A 25,828-nucleotide genomic window follows, 5' to 3' on the forward strand; every position below is an offset into this window, starting at 1 on the left:
CCAACCTTACTAGTTATAACGCCAGGGGAGTCAGTGTATACGAGGTCCAAGCAATTACCAGACCTGTGAGTAGCTTCATTTATGATTTGCTCACAGCCTGATTCTGAGGCAAAGTCTAAAGCTCTTAAGCCATGGCGATCGGTAGGAGAGATAGAACTCAACCACTCCCTATGGTGAGCATTAAAATCACCAACAAAGACAAACGAAGCCTTTCTATCATCTTCTTGTATCTTAGCCATAATGGTAAGAAGACAATCAAAGATAGAATCATCCATGTCTGGATTCCGGTAGATTGAACACAAATAAAAGTTGTTATGCCTGCCACAAACTTTTATTACCTGAATCTCATGACATCCACATTGATAGCAGGACTTATGAGAAGCAGGGTACTCGGTCCTAATATACACCGCCATTCCCCTGGCCCTAGGAATGGAATCACGTTTCAGCATTATTGGCTTCTTAAAACCAGTTATAAGGAGCTCAGATGAGTGCCTCATATTAGAAACCAAAGTTTCTGAGCACAAAAGAATATCATACTGTCTGGACGCAACTGTAAGGTCTCGGATATTTGCATGAAGACCACGAATATTGCAATACAGAAGACGACATTGACGAAATCTAGGACGTACTGGTCCCGGATTTTGCTCAATGTCTCCAGACAGCATAAGAATTAATAGAAATAAAAAAGACACATCATACTTAAAAACTAGATTAACAAGAATTAAAACAAAAACAATATGTACAGAATAATAATAAAAGTGATTGATGATATCCATAGACTATAGTAAAAAGTCGGAAAAACTGGTCAACATGGAGGAGCCGATACACCATGCAAGGCTAAATACCCTCCAGGATAGCCACTTCAACTGAAGGGAGGACAGTAAGGATGGTTTTGAGAAGAAAAAATCAGAAAAAGGAAAAGACAACCTCTTGATAAACCACCAGGCATCCATGGCCCTTCTATTAAGCCTGCCCAACACACCATTTCAAAAAAACAAGAGGAAGAAAAAAAAAATAAGATAGAATAGTGTGCCCGAGTGTACCCTCAAGCAAGAGAACTCTAACCCAAGACAGTGGAAGACCATGGTACAGAGGCTATGGCACTACCCAAGACTAGAGGACAATGGTTTAATTTTGGAGTGTCCTTCTCCTAGAAGAGCTGCTTACCATAGCTAAAGAGTCTCTTCTACCCTTACCAACAGGAAAGTACACTGAACAAATTGCAGTGCAGTAAATTAACCCCTTGGTGAAGAAGTGTTAAGTATCTCATTGTTGTCAGATGTATGAGGAAAGACGAGAATATGTAAAGAATAGGCCAGACTATTCCGTGTAAGTGTAGGCAAAGAAAAAATAAGCCGTGACTAGAGAGAGGGGTCCAATGCAATACTGTCTGGCCAGTCAAAGGATCCAATACCTCTCTAGTGGTAGTATCTCAACGGGCGGCTATTTGGCTAACAGGTATCATATATTTACCGAAATCATTAACTGTAACGTTCAAAAGACCACAAAATACACCATATACCTCTTATAATCTAAAAACCGTTTAATGTATTATTCTATAATTTTACCCACCAACTACGTACGCCGGTGAACGACATTTGGTGTTTGGATACGTGTGGAGGTAACAGGAAAAAGTTTAAGAAGATAACAAGACCACAATACAATAAATCAACAAAAATTCTAACATTTTTTTTCCATTCACAAACGCACGGGTGGAGTCTTAACCAAAAAATCCCGTTTTCTTTGAAAATTACCTGTCATTCAACATACAGCATTTAACTTTGGCTACCATAACGAAACAGGACTATGGTAGGCTACATTTATTTCATTCACAATACGCAATAGTAAAATGAGGTAATGCCTAATGTGCACACAAATACTTACCTAAACGAAACAGAAGTGACCAGCAGAGACAGCTTTCAAGCATCCTCCACAGGAATATCATGCTAGGGCAACATCCATCCATACCATTTTTGAGCATGGAAAATACTGTTTTGTGGTAATATCTTAGGCTACCCTTTGATAAGTCTTTCCAAAGATCTGGATCTTTTTAAAGCATCCCCTTTCCAGTTGACACATTAGTTGTGTGTATTTATTTTGGTAATTTGGTGTTTCAAAATTAGGTTACTTTTAACCTTTTTCATATTTGTTTGGTAAAAAGATTCCATTACAGTAATTATATCTTTAATTATACACTGCAATAAATTTTGTTTAATTTCAGATTGATGTCAGCCATTCAGAAGTGTTTTGCAGCTGATCAAACTTACATTACATTGGCTAAGAGCCTGGTATCATCAGCTTTTCCAGGAAAAATACTCAACCTCTTTGCAGCTATGTTGGTGCATCATATTAAGAACTATGCAAAGTAAGTATTATAATAGGGTGATTTGGAAATATATCTCTATGTATTCTTATTTATTTTATACTTTTACTTAACAGTATATTGAAATTATCACAACTGTATACTGTATTGAAATTATCTCAACTTTTTTTAATAATATTTTGTTATAATTTTTCTTTTACTTCATTTTTGTGTTGAGACAGTTATTGCATTATCTCTACAATGCTACTTTTAAAAACTAAGTAATTGATTCAAGTTGATGGAAAGAATTTATAAAGACAATATATTTTGGCCTTAAGAGTTAATTTTTCATGTGTAACTAGAGTTTCTAAGGTTATTCAAATATCTTTTATGTAGACAAGATTTTTAACAAAATTATGCTTATTAGATACTGCAAATTATCTTTTCTCAAATAGACCTTCAAGAAAAAGAAAATATAGAACTGAAAATTCAGTCTTTTCTCAAATAGACATTTAAGATAAGGAAAATATGTTTTAAGAATGAGTGTTTGTTTTAGTAAAAGAGTAAGTGATATAATTATCTGTTTATATAATAAGAAGTTACATGAAGCTGGGAGGTTGCAGAATATACTAAAAAACTATACTGTTTATAGGTACAATCTACCATCAGGCGCACCTGTCATTCACTTCTGGATGCAAGTTATGATTTGCATTCCAGATTGGGTCCACAGTAATTCAGTCCTCTTCCTGCTAGATACCATGTGCCATCACGCTTTTACTGATTCTGCTTGCTGGCAGGAAATCATGGCTGGATTTTCAGAAGTCATGAAGGTAAGTTTGAGGTTTTTATCTATGAACCTCCCTTGCTGATCCTATTGCTTCTTCTCCAAAAGCTTGATTTAACCAATACTTATCTTAAAAATATTTAAGATTTTCCAATTTTCTTTCACTTAAGTATATGCATGCCATTGATAAAGGAATAGAACCTTCTAGCAGTAAGTGGTTAGAATCCCAGATTCTCAGTTTCTTCCCCTGGTTTTGCTAGCAATTACTTCTTGGAATATGTACAGTAATTGTTTCTGGTAGATTATGATCTGAAGTCCCTTTGTGTATTGTGTCAGGGGTAATATTGTGATATAAATAATAGTTGGGAAGAGTGCATTTCACAAGGTACAACTCATAGAAAAGTATTTATTCCTACACGACAAACAAATCCTCGTCCTTTTATTAGGTAGATTGATTTCACGCAAGCCGGAGACGGTCATTAAAACTTGGATAATGAGCGGTATTCCAGCTTATGAAGGGTGTGGGCGAGGAGCCCTGCCCCCTTTCCCAACTGGAGTGTTTCACTTTTGATTTAGCTGCTGCTGTGTACGTGTAAACTCGATGAATTTTCACATTCCCTCTGTGCATTTAGTATTGCCCTTGATTGCTTACAATCATCCCCATATGCTGAGTGTAGGTCATGGCCTCCTGTATATTGGCAAGCATATACCCTGAAGGAGAGGATTCAAGCTAAAGCTTTGGCAAGGTCTCTTTTGGCAACTCCAAAAAAAGCACCAAAAACTTTTTTGGTGTTTTTTTGGGAGTTGCCAAAACAGTCTCCTCCGGGGTTATGACTGCTCCCCCTACCCCCTATGCATACTCTCCTAGTTCGGTCACTTGGTTGTATGCGTCAGAAGTAAGGAGCCCTGGGATTTACTTCGGCAATCTTTTCAGGTCTTAGTGTTGAGGATTACCTCCAAATGTTTGCCGCATCCCTTTGGAAGCTGGAAGCTCTTTTCCTGTTACCTTGCAGACTGCTGATAGTGAGTTTGACCTAAGGAAATCTTGGGCTACCTTAGGTCTTTTAGGTTGCCCCTCCATTACAGTACTTTGTTGAGGGAGCTTGTAGCTAAGTGTCCCCTGTGATCCCAATGACACTAGTGATGAAAGGTGTGGTGGTGCCCCAGGTGTCAGGGACTGATGTTCCCCATTCCAAGCCCAAAAGGACTGTGAAGGCCTGTAATGTAACTCGCCTTGGCAGTAAAAACTGCCTATAATCAGGTTTATATATGGTAGTATAGTAATCACAGGATTAATATAAAGTAATAAGGGAGGAGCTATAATTTAAAAAGCTCTTATTTTCCTGAATAAATGGCACTTGCGTCACAAAACTGAATTTCATAGGCAAAAGTTATGTGGGGTGTGGAGATGTCACATGCCATCTTATGAGTAAGTCCTGTCCTTGAAAAATGGCACTGGCCGGCCACCCCCCTTAACAGGAGGAAGGATGATTGAATAAATATCAAACCCATTTGTCATCATAAGGGGGGTATTTCATTCTTTACTGTATCTATCCTTCAGGGGGAGAAGGATTCCTTCAATGACCTCATATCAAGTATACACCAAATAAATGCCAGGCCCTCTCAGCCTACTCATCTGTATAATTGGTAGATGGAGTGGTTGCTGGAGTCCTCTTTCTCATTTCCATACTCTGTTAGGGAGAGTGGTACATTCTAGGGAAGAAAAAGAATCAACCAGTTTGGTTCTAGAGGACTTCCTATTCAACAAGTGAATCTCCCTATTTTAAAGGACTAAAGGTTTGTATACATATAGAAACAACTTAAAAAATTGAAAAGTAATTTGTATTTTTCCTAGCTATGCAAACTTGAATCCCTTAAAGTTAAACTTCTCACCTCAACTACCTCTCAATTCTGAGCCGAAGGTCAAAAGTGAAGAATCTTTGACAGGAAATTGGTCAAGGCTACTCATCCACACATGCCACCTGTAGTTAACTACCTAAATATTGAATTCAATTGCAATTTCAGTTCTCCTGAAGACATTTCATATTTTAAAGGACACAGGTTTATAAAGCTTGGAAAAATACAATTTTCAATATTAATCTTACCCGATGATCATGTAGCTGTCAACTCTGTTGCCCGACAGAAATCTACGGTCGGGATACGCCAGCGATCGCTATACAGGTGGGGGTGTACACAACAGCGCCATCTGTGAGTAGGTACTCAAGTACTTCTTGTCAACAAGAACTCAATTTTTCCTCTGTCGTGCCACCGGCAAGACCTACTAATACGCCGTCCCTAACTGGATTTGTTTTCACAACTTTTTGGTGAAGTACACTATTCCAGTTTTGAGCTTTCGCTATGCAGGGGTTTTATCTTCATATCAAAACTTGAACTCGTTTTGGATAGATTTTATTATGGTGACGAAGAGAGTATGGACTCTCTTTCACTTTTAAATGGCCGACCCTTCCCTTAGACGAAAGTGTTGGTGACGAAGAGAGTATAGACTCTCTTTCACTTTTAATGACCCACCCTTCCCTTAGACGGAAGTGTGTTTAGGTTTTTGGTAATTTTGCTTAACAAAGTTATAGATTTATTTTATATCTCTCCGCCATTTATAGGCCTCTTCGATTAACTTTCCATTTATTATAAACTTATAAAAATTAATTTTTATGTTTGTTTATATGCGACCTTTCCTAATAGTAGGCAGTCCTTACTTGGAACCGAAGTTAATTAACATTGAGCCCGTCATATCGTTTTTCCTGTTAAGAATTTATGCTATTTTAATTTTAATGTTTTTGAAAGAATTTCTTTGATAGTCTCGTACTGTTTTCAAAGTTGAACTAACGTTTTGTTTAGTCTCCGCAGTTGTTGACGTTCAGAACGTTCAACTTGCGCTCTATCGTTACGATAGAGAGAGAGTATTTCACGGTTTCACGTTGCAGTAAGAGTAAACCGATTCTAGCGTTTCGTTCATTCTTTCTTAGCTTAAATGGTTTTAATTCTAATAAAGGAACTTTTTATTTGGGAAACCTTTCAGTTTTTTTCCTTTAACAAATATGTTTTAACGATATTTATAATTGGGCTCATCTCTCAGGTTCTAAGTCAAGAGAGAGAGAGAGAGATAGAGACGGAGGGAGAGAGAGGAGGATAAACGTTTCGTTCAAGCGGGTAACGTTGTTCTCGTTTTTTACTCTTCTCCCTAGTCGCTATAGGGGAAGAAGGTAAAACGTTTCTAGAGTTTTATTCTTGTTCCCAGGCTTTATGCGGTGAGAGATTTTAAACGTAGTTTATTTGATCTAGTGTTTAGTCTCTTTTCCAGCCACTGAATTCTTTATCTTTCATTATGTTTTTCTGTTACATTGTAAAACTGTTTTCGCAATTACTACCTTTTAATGAAGGATAGGATTGCGTGTTTCAGGTACAAACCACTTAAAGTTTCGAGTTCAGTGAAATAAGTGCAAACAGAAAATCTAAAGTGATAAAGTGATATGCGCAAAGTGTTACAGTGTTGCGTTCGAGGGTTCGTTTGTTCGTGCCAGTTGTTCACCTTGTCCGATACCTCTTACAAGCTCCCAAGCCCAGGGGAGAAGTAATGTCGAAGGACTTATGGGTTCCACAGGTCTTGATCGACGAACAAACGTTTCCCTCTGTGGTTTCGGGTGTATCTACACACGTTGCCGACGTGATCACCCCACCCACACAAAGACGAGAGAGCCCATTTATTCCTCGTCTGCGGAAGAGGTTTCTCGCAGAAACCATGGACCAAATCTTGCAGCTTTTAAGTGCAAGTCGGTCCCTTCCGCGCAAGTCCAACGGCCTAGGTGTAGCCACTGGGTCAGTTCGGACTCGCTGCAGTACGACAACTGCACACCTCCCAAGAGAGGCAAGGTGGTACCGCAACAGGCAGTAACTCCGTCTGTTGCCGCACCAGCTGTTTTAGACCCTCAGTCACAACGGACAGTAGCTCCGTTTGTTGTTGTCTTTCATAGACCCTAGTGGTCCATGCTGCAGACTATACAGTCTCAGCTTGCTCCTTCATGCAGGAGTATCGTGCTGGAAGGTTGACAATGCACCTGTTAACCTACAACCCGCCGAGGTTGTGCGCTCAGCAGATACTGCGGCTGCCTGCTCCCACACTCCACCTGTGAGAGCTCCACCACCGATGCGCAGTCCACCCTGCCAGACGCATGTTCTTGCTGCACCATCTGCTAACATGCGTGAGCTACCGCATCAGCAGTGGGAAGGTTCTGTAGAGCTGCCGGGTTCCAGCACTATGCGGCTTTCTCCGCAGCCCATGCAGCATGCTCTGCATACCTTACAGCATGCTCCGCATACCATGCAGCATGAGCCGCATACCTTACAGCATGCTCCGCATACCATACCGCATGCTCCTCAACCCACCGCAGCCCCTCCCACGCACCAGCACTCTGCTTTTGTTGTTGCCAGCTCCCACACTCCGACTGCGGAGAAGGTTGACGATGCACCCGTGGGCCTACACCTCCCACGGTTGTGCGCCCGGCATGGCTTCCTGCTCTCACACTCTTGTTGTGAGAGCTCCTCCACCCATGCACAGTCAACCCTGCCAGATGTATGATGACTCCCACACACAGAGCACTCCGTTGCCGTGCGTGAGCTACCACAAGCTGCCGTGTTTTGACACGGTGTGTCAGCCTCCGCAACACACTGTGGTTACCGCCACTCGCCCGCAGCAAACTAGTCAGTCAGGAGTTGAGGCTTCCCCACACAACTTTGGTTGTTGCCAACTCACAGACTGTCAAACAGTTACATGACGTTGCCTTCTGGTCTGCTACTTATACACCAGTGCTGTATGTCCTCACGCTCCTGTTGTGGTTGACAGTTCAGTTTTTGACAGTTCACAGACTGTCAAGCAGTTTCATAACGTTGCCTTCTGGTCTGCTGCTTTTGCACCAGTGAAACCCTCACTGAGAGAACCTAGCTTTTCTCGGATATGGTTCCTGTAGATGAGAAAGTGCTGTTCTCCCTCCTTCTGATATTCCCTTGAGGACTCTGTCATTTGGAGAGGAGCCTTAAGCTGCTTAGCCTCCTATGGACTTTTATTTAAGCATAACATGCTTCCAGGGAGGGTAAATGGTTCCGCTTCAGTCGCTAACCCCGTCTGTTGCCACACCTGCTCCCATAGACCTTGGGCTTTGTTGCAAGACATGCAGTCCAAGCTTAGTCCTTGATAGAGGATTTTTTACGGAGAAGACCCTTCTTGCCAACGACCTTCCTACCGGTTGGTTGTACGCCCTGTTGACGCTGAGGTTTCCTACTCACGTCCGCCAGTTGAGATGGTTCCTCCACCGGTGCGACCCAGTGTGGGTTGCCAGTCACATGTTGATGTTATGCTACTCTCGGAGGTGGTTGTGGACGTTCAGTGTGTCACTGGGAAGACGTTCAACAACCAGCAGAGGTGACTTGTTGTGACGCAGTGCGGCAACCTCAGCAACCCGATAAGGGGTTGTCTGTACTACCCAGACAGTCTAGACAGTTTCGGGTTGTCGCTGTACTTCCTCGCTTCCCCATGGTTGACAGTTCACAGACTGTGCAGCAGTACCATGATCTTGTGTCCGGCTCCGTCACGCATCCACCAGTGCGACCGGATTCAGCGAGTCAGACGTTGCCCACTCCGTTGCCGTTTCCTCATCAGTTTCGGATGAGGAACCCTCTGATGAGGACATGGCTGAACAAGAAGATCAATCCCCAGCCCTACTATCAATCCAGAAGATGCTGAAGAAGGAATACGGCCCTGTCAGGCTGTGGATGAGTCTGGTTAGGACACTGTCATCCGTGGTGCAATTGGTGTCACTTGGAAGACTACACCTCCGTCCTCTTCGGTTTCATCTAGCTCTTCACTGGAAAAGGACAAGACGCTAGAAGCGGTCTCGATCCCGGTTTCCGGAAGATAAGTCTGGTCTAACCTGAGGAAAGGACTTTATCAACCTTTTATAGGGTCTTCCCCTGACTGTTCAGACTCCCAACCACGTTCTCTTCTCAGACGCATCGGACGTAGGGTGGGGTGCGACCTTAGGCGGTAGGGAATGCTCGGGATTATGGAACTCGCGTCAAAGGACAATGCATTTTAACTGCAAGAAGCTTCTGGCAGTACGTCTGACCTGGAAAAGCTTCAGGTCTCTCCTTCAAGACAAAGTAATGGAGGTCAACACGGACAACTCCCTGCTTTGATGTTCATCTCCTAGCAAGGAGGGACCTACTCTCTGACATGGTGCGAGTTCGCTAGTGACCTCCTCTCCTGTTCAACAGGTCTAGACTTTTCACTAGTAACAAATTTCTTCCAAGGCAACTTGAATGTCTTAGCAGTTTGTCTCAGTAGGAAGGGACAATAATTCCAACATATTGGACCCTCCACAGAGATGTATGCAAGAGACTTTGGGTCACCTGGGGCCAGCCAACCATAGATCTCTTCGCAACCTCGATGTCCAAGAGGCTCTCAATACTTTGCTCACCTATCCCGGACCCAGCAGTGGTTCTTTTAGATGCCTTTCTACTAGATTAGTCTCATCTAGATCTATATGCATTCCCTCCGTTCTAGATTGTCAACAAGGTACTGCAGAAGTTCGCCTCTCACGTTGGGACAAAGTTGACACTAGTTGCTTCCCTCTGGCCCGCGAGAGAATAACTTACCGAGGTACTTCGATGGCTAGTAGACGTTCCCAGAACTCTTCCCCTAAGGGTGGACCTGCTACGTCTGCCACGCGTAAGAAGGTACTCCAAGGCCTCCACGCTCTTCATCTCACTGCCTTCAGAGTATCGAAAGACTCTCGAGAACTAGAGGTTTTTCGAAGGAGGCAACCAGAGCGATTGTTAGAGCAAGGAGAACATCCACCCTTAGAGTCTACCAATCGAAGTGGGGAATCTTCCTAAACTGGTGCAAGTCAGTATCCGTATCCTCGACCAGTACCTCTGTAACTCAAATAGCTGACTTCCTCTTATATCTGAGAAAAGAGCGATCTCTTTCAGCTCCCACTTTCAAGGGTTACAGAAGCATGTTGGCATCAGTCTTCCGTCACAGAGGCTTAGATCTTTTTAACAATAAAGATCTACAGGACCTCCTTAAGTCTTTTGAGACCACGAAGGAGCGTCGTTTGGTTACACCTGGTTGGAATTTAGACTTGGTTATAAGATTCCTTATGTTAGACAGGTTCGAACCACTTCAATCAGCCTCCCTGAAAGATCTCACCTTTAAGACTCTTTTCCTGATATGCTTTACCAGCTAAAAGAGTCAGTGAGATTCATGCCTTCAGCAAGAACATCGGATTTTCATCCGAAACGGCTACATGTTCTACATCTTGGTTTTCTAGCCAAACACGAGCTGCCTTCTCGGCCTTGACCAATATCGTTCGTTATTCCAAACTTATCGATATGGTTGGAAATGAACTAGAAAGAGTATTATGTCCTGTAGAGCTCTTAAGTTCTATTTTAAAAACCTTTACGAGGCCCGTCTGAAGCTTTATGGTGTTCAGTTAAGAATTCATCTTTGCCTATGTCAGAGAATTCTTTATCCTATTATTTTCAGACTGTTAATACGAGAAGCTCATTCCCTTCTGAATGAGGAAGACCAAGCTTGGCTGAAGGTAAGGACACACGAAGTTAGAGCTATCACAACTTCCGTGACCTTTTAATAAAATAGATCTCTGCAAAATATTTTCGACGCAACCTTTTGGAAAAGCTAATCAGTGTTCGCGTTTTTTATCTTAAGAATGTCAAGTCTCTTTACGAGAACTGCTACACTCTGGGACCATTCGTAGCAACGAGTGCAGTAGTGGTGGGGGCTCCACCACTACAATTCCCTAATTCCAGAACCTTTTTAATCTTTCTCTTGAAATATTTCTGGGTTGTCCGGAAGGCTAAGAAGCCTTCCGCATCCTGGTTGATTTGGCGGGTGGTCAAATTCTTTCTTGAGAAGCGCCTAGATTAGAGGTTGTGATGAGGTCCTTTAGTATGGGTTGCAGCCCTTCATACTTCAGCACCTAGGAGTCGCTCAGCATCCTAAGAGGATCGCTAGGCTCAGTAAGGAAGACGTACTTAAAAAGGCAGAGTAATGGTTCAAGTCGACTTCCTTACCAGGTACTTATTTATTTTATGTTTGTTATTTTGAATAACGGCTAAAATAAGATACGGGATACTTAGCTTCTTTGTTAACTTGTATGCTGGTCTCCACCCACCACCCTGGGTGTGAATCAGCTACATGATCATCGGGTAAGATTAATATTGAAAAATGTTATTTTCATTAGTAAAATAAATTTTTGAATATACTTACCCGATGATCATGAATTTAAGGACCCGCCCTTCCTCCCCATAGAGAACCAGTGGACCGAGGAGAAAATTGAGTTCTTGTTGACAAGAAGTACTTGAGTACCTACTCACAGATGGCGCTGTTGTGTACACCCCCACCTGTATAGCGATCGCTGGCGTATCCCGACCGTAGATTTCTGTCGGGCAACAGAGTTGACAGCTACATGATCATCGGGTAAGTATATTCAAAAATTTATTTTACTAATGAAAATAACATATTACTTTTAAAATTTGTAATCAGAGTGCCAAATCCTTTGAATAAATGTAGTCTATAATTGATATTAATTATTACAATAAGAAATACAAAGCATTATAACCATTTTTGCGATATCAAATCATTTAAACTTCCAAATGAAGCTTTAGGCCCATGTTAATAATGATTTACACTAATAGTAATAAAAAGGTCACCATGACAATTTATGATTAATTTGGTTTTTATCAAACAAGGGTAACTTAAGAATTTTACCTAGGGACACTGAAAAGAACAGAAATTTGACCTTTGTGAACTAGTTTTGAAGGCACGTGCATGACTTTCTCAAAATACAATTTTTTAAAATTTTTTTAACAATTTGAGAAGAGATAGACTTGATACTGTGCGTTTCCCTAAAAGAAATTGTTAGTCTGATACATCGTCTTAACCCTAATTAAAATTGTCCTTTGGGTTTTGTTAAAGTTTAACCGTCTGCCCATAGCATGCACCATGCACTTATTTCAGTTAAATATTGGTTAAGAGATTCAAAAACCACAAATCTATAATTAACTGAAAAAACAACGAGCTTGTTGCCTATGCCAAATTGTATATCAATACGTAAATAATAAAAACAGTAGTGGGCCATGAAACTAACAAGCTCATAGATATTAAATTACTCTAGTTATAAAATTTCTGAAAGTGCCAAAGAAACTGCACTTAATATAGATGATCCAATATTGAGTGTGAAGCATGCTCTGAATGCTCTAGAGTTGAAGAAGTAATATTATTTTGATAGCTACCATACTTATTTATTTAATGTGAATGATAGACTTATTGATGATGCATGGGTTAGAGATGAGACAACTTATTCTCATAACTGGTAAGGGTGGGGGATGTGTATACTTTCCCACTCCCATTTATAGTCTAGTTTGTAAAGGGCAAATGCAGTAAAGTATTGGTTTTGATATTTTATCACTCTTGATTGGTCCAAGCTAAAATTATACCTTGTGTTGTGATAAGTAGGATACTGTAATCTTTAATACATTGGAGAGGGAGAAAGTATGGTTCAGTAATTATTTTGTTACTTCATGTCTTGTTACTTATATGTACAGTTGGACACAGCAATTTCTGGTACACCTCACTCCAAAGAAGTACACCCTGTCACACTCTTACTGCATGGCAAGTAACCAAATAGCTAGTGTAGGAAGAGATGGCAGAGGTAGTTGGGGCTGTACCCAGGAATTTCCACGCCATAAGGATGTGACTGAATGCACCTCCTCAGAGTGAGGTGTGCCAGGAATTCCTGAGTCCGTATAAGCATTCACTGAGCTGTACAGTGTACTGTTAACAAGTGCGCATTATCGTTCACTCGTAAGATAGTCAAGGGGTGTTGGTATCAGAAGTATAAACAGCTTCTCATGCAAAATGGACTAATGAATTTGGTTTATGGAGCCCAAGATTGGGCCCGGAGAGGTATTTCACTGTCGCGGTGCAATCAGGTAGAAACTATGTTGTACTACGAAGTAAAAGTAAAGATATTGGACAGGACTCACTAATCTTCTACAGGGTCTTACAGAATGCGTAAAATGTTCAAAACATGCATATTCTAGTAACCAGTTGCGTTTATTCTGGTCTTTGTGTGAGAGCTGAATAGCAGTTTGGAATTTCAGTGTTATTTTGCTGATTGTGATCTTCCTTTGCTATTAAAGAAAGTTGTGCATATGACAAATTTTGTTTTGTAAGTACAATACAGTTATTTGTGATGTGAAGTTCATCACTCTTTGCAACACCTAAGCTTTACTAGGAGATTAGTATACATTTTCAGAAAGTTATCTTTTATATCAGATTTTTTCTTATCCTATGACACATAATTTGTTTTTTAAATATATTAATTTCTTCCATTCTTGAAAGTTCTGAATGTTTGTAAATCAGTGATATGCATTGCATTGTGGAACAGCTAAAGGGGAAGGTTGTTATCTAATCTTAATTTTATACTTAAGAATATGATTTCTATTCCAATTTTCCGTTATTGACGCTGACGTTCTATACAGTATTAATATCATGTTCAGTTATGCCCTATATACATATTGTGATTTATCATTTTTTTTTTTTAAGAGCTACGAAGATAAGCACAGTGCAGGGGGAGGATTAAGTGGTCTCTTGTCATGGCTTACTGCGGGCACAACAGCTCCCAACTCTCTCTTAGTTCGCTCTTCAGCTCCACAATTTCCTTGGTATACATTAGCAGTTTTGATGCTGGAGACACAACAAGAGCTTAGTTCAGGTTTATGGAAAAATCTTCTTTTAGAATTGTACAGTAATCCTCAAATCACACTTGAAGAAGCTCTTAAGGTATGTGGATGATAAGTTTTAAAATTATAAGTGGTTTTTTTATGATTTCAAATATAGGTGGAAAAGTAAATATTTTCCACGATTTTAAGTCAGTTTTCATCTAATGCTTATATGTTCAGAATAAAACTTGTTTATATTTACTGTAATTGAAATTGGATTTATATTAGATTTAGTATATTATTGGTAATGATTATTCTGTATCATTTTTATTGCAGAAAGTGAGCATTGATTTGAGAATTGGTTCTGTGTCATCAAGCCTTCTCAGTATTTATCGGTGGGGCCAGCAAGTTATAGATCTTCCAGCTGATCACCCTGCTCTACCTGTTACCTTGCAAATGTACCTTACGCTTCATCTAGCACGTGTCCCACCTCAGCCTGGGTAAGGATTGACAATGATTTCAATGCCTAACTGCTTTTAAAAAACTGCACTGCTCTAGATGCAACAATCAATACTGCGCATAGAGTATTTATGTGTATAAAAGCTTAGGATTTTTTTATGGTTTATTTCATGACCAACCTAATCCCTGCATTTAATCCAGTTTTGGGAAAAAATCAAATTAAAGAAATAGGTCTAACCCCAAGAAAACCTGTATACTCGTGTAAAAGTGTGAAAAGTACAAAAATAGAAAATTTATAGCAGTGAAAAGTTCATCAAATTGAAAGTAGAGGAAAATTAACTTTCTAACATGCAATTCAAAGGTAGGAGATACCTGCAAAATAAGAGTTGAGTGTGGTTTGGTGTAACTTATGTGGTTACTTGAGTGAAATGAGGAATCATTCTGAAAACTTGTTTATGTTCAAGGGAATAATGGCCATGATTATACCTACTGAAAAAAAAGAAAGCCATCTTGCTGAAAAAAAAGTTAAGGATATTGTAAATGATCAGGCAGGAGCTCTGATTCCATGAAGCTGAGATTTGAAATTGAAAGAGGAACATCCTAAATGTTACAATTATAGTCCAAGTAGATACAAATAACACTAGTTTAAGCTACAGGAATAAACTGTTCAAATTTCTGTATGTGGTTAAAATGTGACAAAAAAAGTAGATGAAGAATGGATACATTTAAGTTTAATTTAGTGTAAAACAGAAGGGGGACTTCCTGGCAAGGAAAGAAGAAATGTAATATTAAGAGAAAAGAATGTGTAATGATTTATCAAATATGGCAAACATAGCTGTTAGGAAAATATTAACAAATGATAGGAAAAAATTAAGTTATGGTGGGAATGATCTTTTTAACTCAGTTGTCCGGATACTATATTTAATTATGATACAGGAGTAAAAGAATAAAACCAATTAGTTGAAAATATGCTTGATGATCCTATACTATAGAAAATTGTGTCATGTAACTATTATTTAATATAAAATAAAATTGAAAGATTATGGTTTAATGACTTTGTATTTATGACAAGACATTTAGGCTATAATTAGGAAAAACAATATTTATTGCTGCATGGTTTTAATGTGTTTGCAGGCAATATGAGTGTGGCTGTGTGATTATGAGATTCTACCAAGGATTTGTAAATTCATCCTTTTTGGGAAAGATTAAGAAAAAAGTGAGATCTGCTGTGGATTATTATGAAGCCAAAAAAGCTAAGCATGAAGAAATGGAAGCTGAGGAGGACAGCAAAGACTCTCAGGTAAACTGCTGTGGTATTTTTTATTCATTTTAGCTCTTACCCTTTTCAGTTTTTACCCTTTTCAGTTTTCAGTCTTGCTTTGTAATTATATTTTTCTTGTTTATTAGATTTCTATGTTGTTTTATAAAAGATTGTTCCAACCTATTGAATTTAAAGTTTTTTCAAAAATTTGTATTTAAAATTTTTGATGTCAAATTTTATGTTAGACACATTAGTAAATTATTATTATCATCATTATTATTACTAGCTAAGTTATAACCCTAGTTGGACAGGCAGGTTGCTGTAAGCTCCAACAGGAATAATAGCTCATTGATGAAAAGAAATAAGGAAGTAAATAAATTATATAAGTACAGTAATGAATAGAATATATAAGCCCAAGGGTTTCAATAGGGAAAAATAGCCCAGTGAGGAAAGTAAACAATGAAATAAATAAACTATGAGAAGCAATGAATGAAAAATGTAAAATATCTTAAGGTCAGTAACAATGTTAGAATAGATGTGTTTTATATAAACTATGAAGACAGACTTACGTCAACCTCTTCAATATGGAAACATTCATTACACCTTTGAACTCCTGAAGTTCCAATGATTAAACTGCCAGATCAAGAAAATCATTCCATAACTTGGTCACAGCTAAAATAAAACTTCTAAAATACTATGTTGTGTTGAACCTTATGAAAGAAAAGGCAAGACTTTTAGAGTTAATTGCTTAGTCTGTTTTGCTTGGGTTGTCATTACCAGAAGAAGGTATTACAACAGTTATGCAGTATATCTGCCTCTTTGGGAACAGTTACCTCATCAAGTATTATTTTGACTTATAGGTCTGTCTTGTATATTCTGAAGGTCATGGCAAAATTTTTGTACATAATTTGATATTCCCAAGAATTTTTTCACCTTTATAAAAGACCTTAGAATATAATTTTGCTTTCCCTTGATATTCAGTATTTTTCAATATTAATCTTACCCGATGATCATGTAGCTGTCAACTCTGTTGCCCGACAGAAATCTAAGGTCGGGATACGCCAGCGATCGCTATACAGGTGGGGGTGTACACAACAGCGCCATCTGTCGAGCAGGTACTCAGGTACTTCTTGTCAACAAGAACTCAATTTTTTCCTCTGTCGTGCCACCGGCAAGACCTACTTGGATACGCTGTTGATTCTGGAGTTGTTTTTCACGATTTTGGTGATGTATTCGCTCTAGATTTTAGCCTTCGCTATTCAGGAATCTTTATCATAAGCTTTTTGATTTAATTTGGATTAATTGTTAATGAACTTTGCTAGATTTTGGAATTCCCCCTTGACTATTTCTACAATTCAAGATGTCTGACCAGTCTCAAGTCCCTAAGTACAGGCAGTGTAGTGTTAGGGCTTGTACTAGGCGTCTTCCGAAGGCCTCCATAGATCCTCACACCGTTTGTTCCAATTGTAGGGGTAAATCCTGTCAATTGGAAGATCGATGTGAGGAATGCGCTGGGCTTTCGGAATTCGATTTTAACGAATTCCTTAAAAATGCACGTAGGCTAGAGAAGGATAGGATCAGGAGGAGTTCTTCTCGCTCTTTTGATTTTTCCTCTCCCCATGCCCCTCAACCTATTCCTTCCCCTGTAGTGGTGACTCCCGACCCTGCTACTAGTGCTCAGCCCTCCATGGCGGACATGATGCGTGCCATTCAGGCTCTTGGTGACAGAGTGGAGTCATTGGCTAATGACCGTAATCAGCTTTTGGCAGATGTCAAAGAGCTGAAAGCGCAAAGTGCAGTGGGAAGTGTTGTGAGTGCAAGTGAAGTGAAAAGTGTCAGTGTCAGTGTTGCGCATGAGGGTACATCTGTTCGTGCCAGTCGTCCTCCCAGTCCGGGACCTCTTGCAAGCTCCCAAGCCCAGGGGAGAAGCAATGTCGAAGGACCAAAGGGTTCGGCAGGCCTTGATCAGCGTACGGATGTACCCTCAGTGGTTGCGGACATTTCTGTCAGAGATCGTCCCATCCACAAACAGACGAATGAGCCCTATCATTCCTCGTCTGTGGAAGAAGTTTCGAGGAAGAAACGTTGGACCAAGGTCTCACGACCTCTCAAGCGTAAGGTCCCTTCCGAGCGAGTCCAACGGCCCAGGTGTAGCCACTGGGTCAGTTCGGACTCGCCGCAGTCTTCCGAAGACTGCACACCTCCCAAGAGAGGTAGAGTGGTTCCGCAGCAGGCAACTACTCCGTCTGTTGCCGCACCAACCACGGTAGATCCTAAGTGGTCCATGCTGCAGACTATGCAGTCTCAGCTTGCTTCCTTTATGCAGGAGTATCGTGCTGAGAAGGTTGACACGGCACCAGTTAACCTACAACCTGCCACGGTTGTGCGCTCAGCAGATACTGCGGCTGCCTGCTCCCACACTCCACCTGTGAGAGCTCCACCACCGATGCGCAGTCCACCCTGCCAGACGCATGTTCATGCTGCACCCTCCATTGACATGCGTGAGCTACCGCATCAGCAGTGGGAAGGTGCTGTCGAGCTGCCGTGTTTTGACACAATGCGGCATGCTCCGCAACCCATGCGGCATGCTCCGCATCCCATACGGCATGCTCCGCAACCCACGGCAGTCCCTCCCACGCACCAGCACTCTGCTTTTGTTGTTGCCAGCTCGCAGACTGACCAGCAGCGGCATGATGTTGGATCCGCAGCAGCTACGCATGCACCCGTGCTGCCGGATTCAGCCGTTCAGCTTTCTGCTCCACCTTTGCCACTTCCTACTCAGCTTTCGGATGATGGAGTATCTGATGACGAAGCTGCACATTTGGACGATCCGCACTCCGACTTAGAAGGACCCAAGTCTACGCCTCCCTCCTTAGACTTTCGGAAAGTCCTTGCCTTGTTCAGGGACTTGTATCCGGAACAGTTTGTGTCTGCAACCCCTCGCTCTCCTCCCTCCGAGTTTGCTCTGGGCATGCAGTCAGCAGCTCCTGCCTTCACCAAACTTGTCCTCGCACGCTCATCCAAGAGAGCTTTGAGGGTTATGGGAGAGTGGTTGCAGTCCAAGAAGCAACTGGGAAAGACTGCTTTCATCTTTCCGCCTACCAAGCTTGCTTCCAAATCTAGCGTCTGGTATGCCACGGGAGAGGAACCCGGCTTGGGAGTTCCTGCCTCTGCCCAGGGCGACTTCTCAAGTCTGGTTGACTCTCCCCGCAGGCTGGCTATGAGACGATCTAAGATTTGCTGGTCCTTTTCTGACATGGATCATCTGTTGAAGGGAGTCTTTCATGCTTTTGAGATCTTCAACTTCCTCGATTGGTGTTTGGGAGCGTTAAGCAGAAAGACTTCCCCTTCGGATAAGGACTCTGCCATGCTTATCATGTCTAGCATGGACAAAGCCATTCGGGATGGGTCTGGTGAGCTTGCGGCTTCGTACGTGTCGGGAGTGCTTAAGAAGAGAGAACATCTTTGCTCCTTCTTGTCGTCTGGGATCACTCCTTGCCAGAAGTCGGAGTTGTTGTTTGCTCCTCTCTCCAAGTGTCTCTTTCCGGAGGAGCTGATCAAGGGGATTGCTGCCTCGTTGATCCAGAAGGATACCCATGACCTGATGGCGTCCTCCGCACGTAAGGCTAAAGCTTTACCTTCCGTGCCTAGACCTTTCCGTTCTGCCGCAGTGGACACACCAGCGACTAGGTTCATCCCGCCCTTTCGTGGCAGAACCTCCAGCAGAGGAGGTACCCGTGCCGACAGTCACCGTGGCAAATCGAAGAAGGGTTCCAAGTCCGCAAAAGGCAGAATCTGACTGCCTACCTCTCCAGACAGCAGTGGGAGCCAGGCTCAAGAACTTCTGGCAAGCTTGGGAGAGCAGAGGTGCAGACGCTCAGTCTGTGAAGTTGCTAAGGGAGGGGTACAGAATTCCGTTCTGCCGCAGTCCCCCTCTAGCAACGTCTCCCATCAACCTCTCTCCCAACTACAAGGAGAAGGACAAGAGGCTAGCGTTGCAACAAGAGGTGTCTCTCTTGATACAAAAGGGAGCGGTAGTCATAGTCCGGGACCATCAATCCCCGGGCTTCTACAACCGTCTCTTCCTGGTAGCGAAGAAGACAGGAGGTTGGAGACCGGTGCTGGACGTCAGTGCTCTCAATGCTTTTGTCACCAAGCAGACGTTCACGATGGAGACGATGAAGTCGGTCCTAGCAGCGGTCAGGAAGGAAGACTGGATGGTCTCGTTAGACCTGAAAGACGCGTACTTTCATGTCCCCGTCCATCCAGACTCCCAACCTTTCCTAAGGTTCGTCTTTGGAAAGGTCGTTTACCAGTTCCAAGCCCTGTGCTTTGGCCTAAGCACGGCACCTCTTGTGTTTACCAAACTGATGAGGAATATTGCCAAATTCCTTCACTTAGCAGACATCAGAGCCTCCCTCTATTTGGACGACTGGCTTTTAAGAGCTCCGTCAAGTCGTCGCTGTCTGGAGAATCTCAGATGGACTATGGATCTGACCAAGGAATTGGGCCTCCTGGTCAATATAGAGAAGTCCCAACTCGTCCCATCCCAAACCATTGTCTATCTAGGTATGGAGATTCAGAGTCGAGCTTTTCGGGCTTTTCCGTCGGCCCCAAGGATCAGTCAAGCCCTAGAATGTATCCAGAGCATGCTGAGAAGGAACCGATGTTCAGTCAGACAGTGGATGAGTCTAACAGGGACACTTTCATCGCTGGCCCAGTTCATCGAGTTAGGGAGACTCCACTTCCGCCCCCTTCAGTATCATCTAGCTGCTCACTGGAGAAAGGACATGACGCTAGAGGCGGTCTCAGTGCCTATTTCCGAAGAGATGAGGTCTACACTGACGTGGTGGAAGAACAGCATTCTTCTCAAGGAAGGTCTATCATTGGCTGTTCAGACCCCCGACCACCGTCTCTTCTCGGACGCATCGGACACGGGCTGGGGTGCGACACTGGACGGACAGGAATGCTCGGGCACGTGGAATCAGGAGCAAAGGACACTTCACATCAACTGCAAGGAGCTTTTGGCAGTTCATCTGGCCTTGATAAACTTCAAGTCCCTCCAGCTAAGCAAGGTGGTGGAGGTGAACTCCGACAACACCACAGCCTTGGCGTACATCTCCAAGCAAGGAGGGACTCATTCGAGGAAGTTGTTCGAGATCGCAAGGGACCTCCTCATTTGGTCAAAAGATCGAAAGATTTCGCTGGTAACGAGGTTCATTCAGGGCGACATGAATGTCATGGCAGATCGCCTCAGCCGGAAGGGTCAGGTCATCCCCACAGAGTGGACCCTTCACAAGAATGTTTGCAGCAGACTATGGGCCCTGTGGGGTCAGCCCACCATAGATCTATTCGCTACCTCGATGACCAAGAGGCTCCCGATGTATTGTTCTCCGATTCCAGACCCAGCAGCAGTTCACGTGGATGCCTTTCTTCTGGATTGGTCCCATCTAGACCTGTATGCGTTCCCTCCGTTCAAGATTGTCAACAGGGTACTTCAGAAGTTCGCCTCTCACGAAGGGACACGGTTGACGTTGGTTGCTCCCCTCTGGCCCGCGAGAGAATGGTTCACCGAGGTACTGCAATGGCTAGTGGACGTTCCCAGGACTCTTCCTCTAAGAGTGGACCTTCTGCGTCAGCCGCACGTAAAGAAGGTACACCCAAGCCTCCACGCTCTTCGTCTGACTGCCTTCAGACTATCGAAAGACTCTCAAGAGCTAGAGGCTTTTCGAAGGAGGCAGCCAGAGCGATTGCCAGAGCAAGGAGGACATCCACTCTCAGAGTCTATCAGTCAAAATGGGAAGTCTTCCGAAGCTGGTGCAAGGCGAATGCAGTATCCTCAACCAGTACCTCTGTAACGCAGATAGCCGACTTCCTGTTACATCTAAGGAATGCAAGATCCCTATCAGCTCCTACGATCAAGGGTTACAGAAGCATGTTGGCAGCGGTCTTCCGCCACAGAGGCTTAGATCTTTCCACCAACAAAGATCTACAGGACCTCCTTAGGTCTTTTGAGACCTCAAAGGAGCGTCGGTTGACCACACCAGGCTGGAACCTAGACGTGGTTTTAAGGTTCCTGATGTCAGCAAGATTCGAACCGCTTCAATCAGCCTCTTTTAAGGATCTCACATTAAAGACTCTTTTCCTCGTTTGCTTAGCAACAGCTAAAAGAGTCAGTGAGATCCACGCCTTCAGCAGGAACATAGGTTTTACATCTGAAACGGCTACATGTTCCTTGCAGCTCGGTTTTTTGGCTAAAAACGAGCTTCCTTCTCGTCCTTGGCCCAAGTCGTTCGAGATCCCAAGCCTGTCCAACTTGGTGGGGAACGAACTAGAGAGAGTACTTTGCCCAGTAAGAGCTCTTAAGTACTATTTAAGACGTACAAAGCCATTACGAGGACAATCAGAAGCTTTATGGTGTTCTATCAAGAAACCTGCTTTACCGATGTCTAAGAACGCAGTTTCTTACTACATCAGGCTTTTGATTAGAGAGGCCCATTCTCATCTGAAGGAAGAAGACCTTGCTTTGCTGAAGGTAAGGACACATGAAGTTAGGGCTGTCGCTACTTCAGTGGCCTTCAAACAGAACCGTTCTCTGCAGAGTGTTATGGATGCAACCTATTGGAGAAGCAAGTCAGTGTTCGCATCATTTTACCTCAAAGATGTCCAGTCTCTTTACGAGAACTGCTACACCCTGGGACCATTCGTAGCAGCGAGTGCAGTAGTAGGTGAGGGCTCAACCACTACATTCCCATAATCCCATAACCTTTTTTAATCTTTCTCTTGAAATGCTTTTTATTGTTGTTTTTTGGGTTGTACGGGAGGCTAAGAAGCCTTCCGCATCCTGGTTGATTTGGCGGGTGGTCAAATTCTTTCTTGAGAAGCGCCTAGATTAGAGGTTGTGATGAGGTCCTTTAGTATGGGTTGCAGCCCTTCATACTTCAGCACCTAGGAGTCGCTCAGCATCCTAAGAGGATCGCTAGGCTCAGTAAGGAAGACGTACTTAAAAAGGCAGAGTAATGGTTCAAGTCGACTTCCTTACCAGGTACTTATTTATTTTATGTTTGTTATTTTGAATAACTGCTAAAATGAAATAAGGGATACTTAGCTTCTAATGTTAACATGTATGCTGGTCTCCACCCACCCCCCTGGGTGTGAATCAGCTACATGATCATCGGGTAAGATTAATATTGAAAAATGTTATTTTCCTTAGTAAAATAAATTTTTGAATATACTTACCCGATGATCATGAATTTAAGGACCCTCCCTTCCTCCCCATAGAGAACCAGTGGACCGAGGAGAAAATTGAGTTCTTGTTGACAAGAAGTACCTGAGTACCTGCTCGACAGATGGCGCTGTTGTGTACACCCCCACCTGTATAGCGATCGCTGGCGTATCCCGACCTTAGATTTCTGTCGGGCAACAGAGTTGACAGCTACATGATCATCGGGTAAGTATATTCAAAAATTTATTTTACTAAGGAAAATAACATTTTACCGTTAATTTCAGCTGAAGACATAAAACCCCAGCAAAAGCATAAGTCCAGTATCGTTTCCAAGCTTTCATTTCAAGATTTGAATCCAGTTATATTATCATCATCATATTTATGCAGTTAGCTTTTTGCCACAAAGTTTTTTATTTTGAAGATTACTCTTCCTGGGGTGAATGGTTATGAAAATATATTAGTTTTAATTTCAGATTTTTAAATTTGTCAGGTAATTGAATGTTTTGTCCTTGCTCACTTTTAATATTTCTGTTTTTTGTAATCCCACATAATTCCCTTTACAGACAGAGGAGACTATCAAACTCCTGAATGCTATGCAATTGTGGTTAGATGAGGCTCGTCTTTATGAATCTGGGGTTTATCTTCCTGCACTGCCACCTCATCTCTTACCTCAGAAATTGAATCAAATATTCCAGGTGTGTATAGCTAAAGTGTAGGCTTTTAAATTTTTCAAAAACCTCAAATTGACTATAAATATTTTGATGCAACCTGATGGTCAATTTTATTTTTTTTTAAATGTAATGTTTTCTTTTTACAATTATTTTTTTCAAATACATATCCATTAATTATAAGTTACCTAATTTGTAATGAACAAGTTTTGATGATTACATTATGTTGATAAAAACCTAGTTATGAGACTAAGGTACAAGGTTTTTCATATAAAGTAAACAGGGTAAAATTAAGTTACTGCTTTGTTTCTTTATAGGACTATAAACTATTTAGCAGATTAAATAACTTCTTCAAATTCTGTTTTCTCATAAGTTTGTTTTTCATTCTTATTTCTTTATATTTTTACCTAGTGTAGCTTTCACATAGCTTTATGATTCAATTCAGACATTTGATATTATGGCTGTGTTACTGCTGAGTAGGTATCTAAAGACACATTTCATTATGTAAAGGATCTGCAAAGCTTGCTTACCAGAATGCATGAAATATCATGAGGTTGGGCTCAAGATAAATAGAAAGACAGAGATGATGAGAACGGAAAATACAAGGGAAGATGAAATATCATTGGAAGGTGAAAGGATTAATGAGGTGAAATCATTTGAATATTTAGGAACTATGATCTCTTAATACAGCATCTTTAAAATTTGAGTTGAATGAAAGATTGAAAAAAAGCAAATCAGACTATGGCTAGGTAGGTTAAGTAACATTTGGAAATCTAATTGCCTCAAATTACTTATATGAATATCGGGCTATATATCAGTTTAGTGAGATTGATGTTACTATATGGACATGAGTCGTGGTATGATAATGAAACCATATCCAACAGATTTTGTAGATTTGAGGCAAAGCCCTCAGAAGAATATTGGGAGTTGAATGGCAGAAAAGGATTAGAAAGGAAACTTTAGGAGAAATTACTCGAGTGCCATATGTGGATGAGATCATGAAGATGGTTTGGGCATGCTTTGCGCACTCCCCAAGAGAGATTAGTTCACCAAACTTTCCACTGGGCTCCACAAGGCAATAGAAGAGTTGGAAGACCTCGGCCTTCATGGCTGAGAACTATGAAACATGAAGTAGTAGATGATGAATGGAGAAGTATTGATTTAAAAGCTCAAGATAGAAACAACTGGCGAAATCTAACTGAGGCCCTTTGCATCAATAGGCGTAGGAGGAGATAATGATGATTGTTTTTTATCAAATTGCTTGATTCAACTCATAATTTCTTTTTTGCATTATTATAGTTGTTTAAGTTGCATATAATAGCTAGATGTAGGTCTCTGACCAAATAGTCATTAATAACGTAAGATCAACAGAAAACTAAACATTCATTTACTATATATGATATTGTATTGTGTATACAAATGTATTTAGTATTATAAGTAAATTAACTACTGTTTTTTTATGATGAGGTAAGCAAATCCTTATTTAAAGGTTAAAGGTGTCTGGTTTCAGTTCCAGTTCCACCAGAATAGATGCTCACTAGAACATCAGCCGGGCAAGCCCAACCCCCCACTGTGGTGCCCTACCACAGCAGTAGCCTCCCCAGTAAACAGCTTAAACTCACGGCCCTGGGCGGGGATCGATCTCTTGCCACGCGAATGCGAGGCAGACACGTTACCACTGTACTAGCCAGGAGGCTAGTGAAAATTAAAATAAATTTCTTGGTGCTTATTTGCATAAGTGATTTTAGGCTTGAAAATTGGAATGAGCAGCTGGCTTCTGCTCTTATTCGTACAAGGTCAAGAAGAACTACTACTTCATTTTATGCATTCCTTCTTGATAGATATTTTTCTTTAGCTTTGAAATATTGTTTAAATTTCAGAGTAACTGGGAACCATGGCCAGAATCTATTAATCATGGGACAATAGATAGAGCAGCAGATTCTCTACTGAGGTGAGGCTTCAATTCATGATGTGTTGTACAAAGTTGATGCTTGATAACTTGTTGGCTACTACTGTACATAGTTGCACTTATCAGTAGTATTTTAATGTTCATTGATATGGTTTTACAACGCAACATTAGAACATTTTAATGAAGTTTTAAGTTTAAGTTTCCCAACTCGTGCTCTGTTCTTGTTCTTAGAAAATGTGATTGAGTTAAGAACTGTTTTAGTGTAAAATTTTCGTAGAAGGTGATTTCAAACTTGTCTAACTTTTTTTTATTTGTAATCTTTATAGACCTTGATTAATTTTGTTAATTCAGAAAAGGGGAGGTTTAACAGTTACTTCTTGTTTGTATGTTTTTATTGAAAAAGCATTTTGTCAGTGAAAAGCTATTTTCCATCCCTGAAATATTTTTCTTCTGTAGGCCACT

The 25,828-nt window shown here is 41.5% G+C and overlaps 1 protein-coding gene across 1 annotated transcript in view; it reads left to right on the forward strand.

Moving 5' to 3' along the window:
* The window catches only part of LOC137615384 (ectopic P granules protein 5 homolog), a 109,371-nt gene that overhangs the window by 20,192 nt on the left and 63,351 nt on the right, over positions 1-25,828 (forward strand). Inside the window, exons 11-17 of the mRNA XM_068345202.1 lie at positions 2,222-2,365; positions 2,955-3,132; positions 13,729-13,965; positions 14,181-14,344; positions 15,438-15,603; positions 23,353-23,484; positions 25,338-25,408. Coding sequence (XP_068201303.1) covers positions 2,222-2,365; positions 2,955-3,132; positions 13,729-13,965; positions 14,181-14,344; positions 15,438-15,603; positions 23,353-23,484; positions 25,338-25,408 — 1,092 coding nt within the window. The remainder of the gene's footprint in view (positions 1-2,221; positions 2,366-2,954; positions 3,133-13,728; positions 13,966-14,180; positions 14,345-15,437; positions 15,604-23,352; positions 23,485-25,337; positions 25,409-25,828) is intronic.

The sequence above is a fragment of the Palaemon carinicauda genome, chromosome 21 (assembly GCF_036898095.1).
Source record: "Palaemon carinicauda isolate YSFRI2023 chromosome 21, ASM3689809v2, whole genome shotgun sequence".
NCBI lineage: Eukaryota > Metazoa > Arthropoda > Malacostraca > Decapoda > Palaemonidae > Palaemon > Palaemon carinicauda.